Here is an 8,686-nt window from a genome sequence, read left to right as displayed (position 1 = left end):
AAATATCTTTAGACAAAGTCTTATTGTTACAAACTGGAGATTTTGCTTATATTCTCCAGTTGTCTGGTGTCCATTGGTTGATCCTCTGGAGCTGACCCTTTGACCTTTGGTCTGGTTCTGTGTTGTTCGGACATGTGAACAGCATGGTCTGTTTGTGGAAGAGGGTCCTTTGTCTCTGTTTCCTATCAATTTGATAGTTTGATGATGGGAAGAGTCGCAAAGTGTCAATAGTAGGTCCGTAACTCTGCATGTCCTTATAATGAACTTTCTTAATGGCTTGTGACTGATGCCAGGCCACGTATGTACGCTACAATACCATGACTTTTTATGCCTTACTATACTATGACATTTTTTGGCGTTTTTATGCCTACAATAATATAAAGTTTTGTGCCTTATGAGCTGTGGCGCCCATGTGTCTGCAACATGAACTAAATGAAATCATAAAGAACAGAGTCAGAGACTTCAGGTGTTTTCATCTGATGATGTCATCACTACAACTAAACACCAGATTTTTATTGATCGCCTACAGTCGAGTCATCCATAGAAATGACCTCACAGTGTGGAGTCAGAGGTGATGGGGGTCAGTGTCCTGCCTCTGGACTAAAGACAGTCTCAGTTCAGTTCTCTTGGTCAGGTCCAGCGGACGCACCCAGGTCTGATGAGGAGTACACCTTCATGTCCAGCTGCTGGTCACCACCTGACACGTGGGCGGAGGTCTGGTGATGATGGACTCCGCCAGCGGGGGGCGCAGCTCATCCACAGGTCACTGCAGGTACTGAACAGAGAAGGCCTCCAGCCGAGTCTCTAGTTCTGTGGCTCTGTTCCTGTAAAACACAAAGTGCGAGGTTCAGTCGCCCTGACCCCCTAAGACCTGAACCCTGAACTCTGATGCCCTAAGACCCAAGACACTAACCCTGACCCCCTAAGACCTGATCCCAGAACCCTGACCCCCTTAAGACCACTCCTAACAGACTAAGATGACGTCACCTGGTCAGTGATTGTGGGTTTGGGACTTTTGATTTTTTATTTCTATTTCCTCCTTCATTTCCTGTTTGTAAACAAAATAATACTGTTGGATCAGATCTGATCATGTGATCACAGATAACTCCACACAGAGCTCTGTGTCTATACTGTCACGTTAGAGATCATTTACATACATATACATTCATATTACATTTTAATAAGGTATTGTAAGCAGTCTGTCTGCCTGACCTCTCTGCTTGTCTCCATGGTAACACCACGCTCTGATTTGGTCTCAGCTTAATCATCGTTTTTAGTTCTGCTCGAACATGAACAGGTTCTTCATTAATCATTACCATGGTGTGTCATGCAGCTCATGTGGTTATTTATTTAACTTTTGTTTATTCCTTATTAATTTCTTATCAGTGGTGGAGCTGCTGTTAGCTTAGCTTAGCAAAGACACAGGAAGCAGGGGGCGGGGCCTCTGACCTGAAGGCCTTGGACCTCCTCTGGATGTTCTCCAGTCTCTGGATCCTGAAGCTCAGCTGTCGGATGTTTCCCTCCAGCTCGGCCTCGCTCAGGTCGACTCTCTGGGTCAGACGGCTGAAGGTGGACGACAACTCCCTGCGGCAACACACTCGCTGTTACATGATCTCAGGTGAGTGGGCAGTGACTGCGAGGGTCAGGTGGGGGCAGGGTCTTACTTGTACACCTGCTGGCTGCAGGCGGAGCTGGTGGTTGGGATGACGGTTCTCAGGCGGCGGGCGGCGTGCTCCACAAACTGCTGCTTCAGAGCGCGCTCCCTGCTGGCGTCAGTCCAGGTGAGTTTCTCATACAGGTAGATTAGACCGTACAGAGATAAAGAGAGAGCGATGAGACGCCAGCCCACTGAACGCCACACCTGCAGCAACAACACACACCTGAGACACACACCTGAGAGACACCTGAGACACACATTAGAAACACACACCTGAGACACATCTGAAAGACACACACCTGAGACACACCTGAGAGGACTGACGACGTCTGTCTTTTCTATCACACTCTTTCATAGAACAGTCAATCAGTCAATCAATCAGTCACCAGATTAATCAATAATGAAAGTAATGGTCAGCCCTGCAGGACGTACCACTCCACCGATCACCAGCACCGTCATGGAGGCTCGGGAGGTGACGGAGACCAGGCCCGTTGCTATGGAAACCACCATCTCATCCTTGAAGGTGGAGCCTGCCTGCAGAGACAGAGCAACAGGAAGTGTTTTCTCCTCTACAGCAGCTGGTTTAACGTCAGTGACAGATGTAATGTCGGTCAGCTGACCTGCGGCCGTGGGTCGGAGCCGCTTAGCGCTCGCTTGGCGTTGGCGGCTCCGATGAAGCGAGCGACGAGGGCGGTCCAGCCCAGAGAAAACTGGAACTCGATGTTCTCCTGGAAATCTGCACAGAGGGCGGCGAGGCCGAGGTCGTAGGTCAACTCAAAGGAGGAGGAGGAGGAGGGAGTGGAGAGCTGCTCCTGGACGGACAGAGACAGCAGAGGACGGACGCTGTCTGAGGACAAAGAGAAACAAGCAGAGAATCAGGTGGAGGTCGACGGACGCAGAGGAAGAGGAAGTGACGCTGCTGTTACCGATCATGTGTCTCTGGGCGTCTGTGATGTCTCTGAGGACACTGACCGAGCAGCGATGACACAAACCTCCAACCATCCGCTCCTCCACGTGCAGCAGCAGCTTCTGAGGAGAAACAGCAGCAGCTCAGACTCTTCAGAGGAACTAACAACAGATTAATCTGCTTTACTTAAAATCCAGTTAACTCTGTGTGTGTGTGTGTGTGTGTGTGTGTGTGTGTGTGTGTGTGTGTGTGTGTGTGTTTGTGTATGTGTGTGTGCGCGTTACAAGATTCAGGTGTGGTCAGGTAAGGTGACAGAAACAGGTTTAAAGGATCAGTCCAACATTTAGAGAAGTTTCATCTCTGTGTGTACAGTACAGTGCTAAGCTAAGCTAACAGTGTCCTCTTTTTTCCAGTCCAGTCTTTGTGCTAAGCTAGGATAGCAGTCCCCCCCAGTTTCCGCTCTTTGTGCTAAGCTAGGCTAACAATTTCCCCTGTTTGCAGTCTTTGTGCTAAGCTAGGCTAACAGTTTCCCCGTTTCCAGTCTTTATGCTAAGCTAAGACAGCAGTCCCCCCCAGTTTCTGCTCTTTGTGCTAAGCTAGGCTAACAATTTCCCCATGTTGCCAATCTTTGTGCTAAGCTGGGCTAACAGTTTCGTCTTGTTTCCAGTGTTTATGCTAAGCTCGGCTAACAGCGTCCCCATTTCCAGTCTTTGTGCTAAGCTAACTGTCCCTTCTGTTCCCAGTCTCTGAGACTCACTGTTTTGTAGAGCTGCAGCGTCTCTTGTGTCGGGTTGAAGTCGGCTCTGAACTCCTCCACCAGAACAGGAAGTGATCGGATCTGATCTGACAGAGCTGAGGTCACCTGACGACACAACGAGCTGCTGTGAGACATCAGCTCGAGTTCACTGCAGCACAGTGTCAAATGTTCTGATGGTTTCAACAGTGTCTCTGTTTCAGTGTCTCTGTTTCAGTGTCTCTGTTTCAGTGTCTCTATTTCAGTGTCTCTGTTTCAGTGTCTCTGTTTCAGTGTCTCTGTTTCAGTGTCTCTGTTTCAGTGTCTCTGTTTCAGTGTCTCTGTGTCTCTGTTTCAGTGTCTCTATTTCAGTGTCTCTGTTTCAGTGTCTCTATTTCAGTGTCTCTGTTTCAGTGTCTCTGTTTCAGTCTCTGTTTCAGTGTCTCTGTTTCAGTCTCTGTTTCAGTCTCTGTTTCAGTGTCTCTGTTTCAGTGTCTCTGTTTCAGTGTCTCTATTTCAGTGTCTCTGTTTCAGTCTCTATTTCAGTGTCTCTGTTTCAGTCTCTGTTTCAGTCTCTGTTTCAGTCTGTTTCACTGTCTCAGATTCAGTGTCTCAGATTCAGTGTCTCTGTTTCAGTGTCTCTGTTTTAATGTCTCTGTTTCAGTGTCTCTGTCTCAGTGTCTCTGTTTCAGTGTCTCTGTTTCAGTGTCTCTGTTTCAGTGTCTCTGTTTCAGTGTCTCAGATTCAGTGTTGTAATGTCTCTGTTTCAGTGTCTCTGTTTCAGTGTCTCTGTCTCAGTGTCTCTGTCTCAGTGTCTCTGTTTCAGTCTCTGTTTCAGTGTCTCTGTCTCAGTGTCTCTGTCTCAGTGTCTCTGTCTCAGTGTCTCTGTTTCAGTCTCTGTTTCAGTGTCTCTGTCTCAGTGTCTCTGTTTCAGTCTCTGTTTCAGTGTCTCTGTCTCAGTGTCTCTGTTTCAGTCTCTGTTTCAGTGTCTCTGTCTCAGTGTCTCTGTTTCAGTCTCTGTTTCAGTGTCTCTGTCTCAGTGTCTCTGTTTCAGTCTCTGTTTCAGTGTCTCTGTCTCAGTGTCTCTGTTTCAGTCTCTGTTTCAGTGTCTCAGATTCAGTGTCTCTGTTTCAGTCTCTGTTTCAGTGTCTCTGTTTCAGCGTCTCAGCGTCTCTGTTTCAGTGTCTCTGTTTCAGTGTCTCAGATTCAGTGTTGCAATGTCTCTGTTTCAGTGTCTCTGTCTCAGTGTCTCTGTCTCAGTGTCTCTGTTTCAGTGTCTCTGTCTCAGTGTCTCTGTTTCAGTGTCTCTGTCTCAGTGTCTCAGTGTCTCTGTCTCAGTGTCTCTGTTTCAGTGTCTCTGTCTCAGTGTCTCTGTTTCAGTGTCTCTGTCTCAGTGTCTCTGTTTCAGTGTCTCAGTGTCTCTGTCTCAGTGTCTCTGTTTCAGTGTCTCTGTCTCAGTGTCTCTGTCTCAGTGTCTCTGTCTCAGTGTCTCTGTCTCAGTGTCTGTCCTGCTGTGAAGCGTCTTCACCTTGACAGAGACGTCCTCAGTCAGACTCTTGATCCTCTCTTTGACGTTGTCGGTCAGACGGTTGATCTGTCCTCGGACAAAGTCCAGCCGGTCCCTCTGCTCCTCTCGCTCTTCCAGGCAGAAGATCCTGTCAGAGGTCAAAGGTTAAAGTGAGACGCAGACACACACGAGGATATTATTAAAGAGCTGGTCAGTGTGTGTCCCTCACTTCCTGTCAGCGGAGGCGATGTTGATGGCGTCCATCACAGCTTTGATGGCCTCAGTGATCTGCCACGCTCTCACCGTGTGCTGCTCGAACTTGGTCTTCACCGCAGACTGAGAGATGAACTCCTGCAGAGGTCAGAGGTCGTTCAGGGTCACGGCTCAGCCCAAACACCAGCCTCATCACACACATCACACAGGTGAGGCTCATTAATCCTGTACCTCAAACGTCCGCTCGAACCTCTGGAACTCTCTCAGTCTGTCGTGGAAACCTTCAGCCAGAGCGCCACCTGCAGCACCACACAGGAAGTTCAGTACGACATTCACCATCTAACTACTTCACAGTGAGTCTAAAATCAGCTGTTTCACCTCGTTAACATCCACATGTTTTTTTTTTTTTATATACAGTGCCTATAGAAAATCATCATACCCTGTGAAAATCTTTACCTTTTGTCACCTGACACCCTGTAAATTATAATAAATTAAATCAAACTTTTTTAAGCTTTATGTACACATAATAACCCTCATCATCAAAGTGAAAATAACATTTTAAAACATTCTGGACAATTATTAAAAATTAGTTAATGATTAACCTGATTTGGTTAAGTGATCAGCTCCCTAGAGTAAACCATTATAAACTTACTCAGGTGCAACCAATCAACTTCCAGATCAAACACCAGGCTAATTGCCTCCCACCTGATATTAATTGCAGTGGTTTTGATTTCTTTAGAATAAAACCAGCTGTTTTCTTGAAAATTCCACTACTCGTAATGGATGGTAGTGAAAGGATTCAACATGGTTGGAAAAGTACATTCAAAAGAACTCCAGGATAAAGTTGTGAAAAGGCACAAGTTAGGTGAAGGCTACAAAAAGCTTTCGAAAGCTTTATCTATCCCTCTGAGTACCGTTCAGAGCATCATTAACCAACACCTGGCCTAGATCAGGCCGTCCGTCCAAACTGGATGACCGAGCCAGAAGGACATTGATCAGAGAAGCTACCAAGAGGCCAAAGGCAACTTCGCAGGACTTACAAGTCTTCATGGCTGTGACTGGTCGGTCTGTACATGTGACAACAATCTCACAAGCTTTACACAAAGCTGGTCTGTATGGCAGGGTGGCAAGAAAGAAGCCTTTTCTGAAAAAGTGCCACACTCATTCTCATCTGCGCTATGCAAAAACACATCTGGAATATTCTGTTACCATGTGGAAAAAGGTTTTATGGTCAGATGAGACGAAGATTGAACTTTTTGGACTGAACTCCAAGCGCTGTGTTTGGTATAAACCAAACACAGCACACCACCCAAGACACACCATACCTACTGTGAAGCATGGTGGGGGCAACATTATGTTGTGGGGATGTTTCTCTTCAGCGGGGACTCCTTGAGTGGCCAAGTCAGAGCCCTGACTTAAATCCGATAGAAAATCTGTGGATTGACTTGAAGAGAGCAGTCCATCCCCAATCTAGGTGTGCAAAGCTAATAGAGACATATCCAAATAGATTGATGGCTGTAATTAAAGCAAAAGGAAGCTCTACAAAGTATTAAATCAGGGGGCGGATGTCTTTTCCAACCCTGTTATTCTAGTTTTAGGCTAAATTTGTAAATAAAACTGGAAAAAATGTTTTAATGGGTTTTGATTTCAGGCTGTATGACAAATAAAGTAACTATTTCAAAGGGGTATGATGATTTTCTATATGCACTGTAATACAGACACATGATGATGAAATAATCATCAGCACCATGACTGAGTGTTTCCACCTTGAACTGCAGTGAACCAATGACAGTCTCTTAAACACAGAATCAGGGTTTCATACATCACAGACCTCAGGAACCAATCCTGTCAACAGGGGGCGGGGCTAAATACACCTGAAACCTCGTCAGTACAGAGCGAGAGAGTTAGCATTAGCACAAGCGCTAACACTGCGTCAGCCACTGCCAGTTAGAAGCTAACTAACAACATAAACAAATAAAAGATGCTAACTACATAAAATGGATAAAAACAGATATTTTTTATAATCTTTAATCTTTAAAAAGTCTGACTGATTCAAGGTGTCGGGGATCTGTGGTTATCAGAGACGTCTCCTGATGATTATGATAATAAATAAATAATAAACAATAACAACTGTTGACTGATGGACATGTCACCTGCAGACAGGTTCAACTCTACAGATAGAAAAGTCTCTAAGGCTGATCTGAGACCTGTCTCCTCTCTGAGGCTGTAACAGCTGCTGCTGTTTCTGAAACAAGAGGAGACTCCTCCTGCTGTCCCACACCTGTCTCACCTGTCTCACCTGTCTCACCTGTCTCAGGCATGCCCTGCGCTCGCTGCATCCTGGAGCTCAGGACCTCTTTGGCTGAGATGAAGAAGATCCTCCCTGGTGCCTCGTCCAGACCGACCACCCTCAGCTCCTCGGCCAGGAAACTGACGCAGCGGTCCAGGTGCTGCTTCCTCACCTGGACAGCAGGGGGTGGAGACTCCACAGTTTTACGCTGATCTCACCTGCTGCCATTTCAGATTTCACTTTTACTCATTAAGGCTTTTTCTTTATCGCACCACTGATGTGAAGCTCTCAGAAAATTGCTGAGTAAACCTGTTGACACCTGTCAGCCAATCACAGGGCAGGATTTTCTCTCTCTCGCTGTGGTACCAACAATTAACAGGTAACTTCCTGTTCAGTGAAAGTTTAGCTTGAGAACATGAATATGTTAATACAATCACCACTTCCTGCTCCTTTTTCACAATAAAAGCTTTCTAAAAGCAGAGAGCTGGTTGAGGCTTTTATTGTGAAGTAGCTGCAGAAAAGTTGAGTTTAGTCAGGTTTTCACACACACACACACACACACACACAAACACACACAAATACACACACACACACACATAAATACACAAATACACACAAACACACACACACACACACACACACACACACACACACACACACCTCCTCGATATACTCGGGCTCAGTCACAGAGGCGTCCCATCGATTGTGGAGGATGAAGATGTTCGGTTTGGAAATTCTCTCACTGACTTTATGGAAGAAAAGTTTCTCCTGAAAACAGAAGGAGACAAATATGACGAATAATAATTATATCAATAATGAATAAATAAAGAACGTTCGTCACGTTACAGTCGACAGGTGACGAACGTGTTTCCTCACCGTGTTCATCAGCGTCGACTCTGCGTTTCCCACCAGGACAAAGACGTCGGCGTCCAGACAGAACTTATCGATCCAGCTGTCCAACTCCAGGGTCACATCTGTCCCAGGGCTGGGGCAAAGGTCACAGAGCGCACAGAGTTTACTTCAGTGTTTAAATCTCTTTCACTGCTGCAAACACCTCAATGTTTTTTCCTAAACTAGGAAACTTTTTTAAGATATTCTGTGCAGCACTTGAGTAACTCAGCTGAGGAGACATTATCCCTGTTCTGTGATGAGCTTCACACCTTCACCCTTTAACTAACCACGTGTTCACTGATGGTCCGAGGTTCGAGGAGGAGACACCTTCGACAGGTAAAGACAGAGTTACCTGTCCATCAGCACCAGGTCGTCTCTCAGCAGAGCGCAGCGGCTTTTAGGCCAAAACACTTTGACCAGGCTGCCGGAGTCCAGGGTGGGATCCATGTGGAGAGCATGAGCCAGCTGGTTCACAGTCTGGGGGGGGG

The 8,686-nt window shown here is 46.4% G+C and overlaps 1 protein-coding gene across 2 annotated transcripts in view; it reads right to left on the bottom strand.

The window, feature by feature from the left end:
- Positions 1-466: 466 nt before the first annotated feature.
- Positions 467-8,686, bottom strand: part of mfn1a (mitofusin 1a) — an 11,867-nt gene continuing 3,647 nt past the window's right edge. Inside the window, exons 5-18 of one of the 2 annotated variants that reach the window (XM_023426864.2) lie at positions 8,551-8,675; positions 8,184-8,292; positions 7,968-8,075; positions 7,317-7,479; positions 5,249-5,316; positions 5,034-5,155; positions 4,826-4,952; positions 3,322-3,426; positions 2,584-2,686; positions 2,278-2,504; positions 2,090-2,191; positions 1,665-1,861; positions 1,450-1,584; positions 467-824 (exon numbers count right to left, since the gene is read on the bottom strand). In XM_023426864.2, coding sequence (XP_023282632.1) covers positions 764-824; positions 1,450-1,584; positions 1,665-1,861; positions 2,090-2,191; positions 2,278-2,504; positions 2,584-2,686; positions 3,322-3,426; positions 4,826-4,952; positions 5,034-5,155; positions 5,249-5,316; positions 7,317-7,479; positions 7,968-8,075; positions 8,184-8,292; positions 8,551-8,675 — 1,752 coding nt within the window. In that variant the 3' untranslated portion in view covers positions 467-763. The remainder of the gene's footprint in view (positions 825-1,449; positions 1,585-1,664; positions 1,862-2,089; positions 2,192-2,277; positions 2,505-2,583; positions 2,687-3,321; positions 3,427-4,825; positions 4,953-5,033; positions 5,156-5,248; positions 5,317-7,316; positions 7,480-7,967; positions 8,076-8,183; positions 8,293-8,550; positions 8,676-8,686) is intronic. The other variant, XM_087179460.1, reaches the window with a different exon arrangement.

This window comes from Seriola lalandi, unplaced genomic scaffold (genome assembly GCF_002814215.2).
Source record: "Seriola lalandi dorsalis isolate HSWRI2012SDOR001 ecotype SW California unplaced genomic scaffold, Sedor1 jcf7180002054843, whole genome shotgun sequence".
Taxonomy (NCBI): Eukaryota; Metazoa; Chordata; class Actinopteri; order Carangiformes; family Carangidae; genus Seriola; species Seriola lalandi.
The sequence above is the reverse complement of the archived record's forward strand: the minus strand, read 5'-3'. Positions and strand labels throughout refer to the sequence as shown.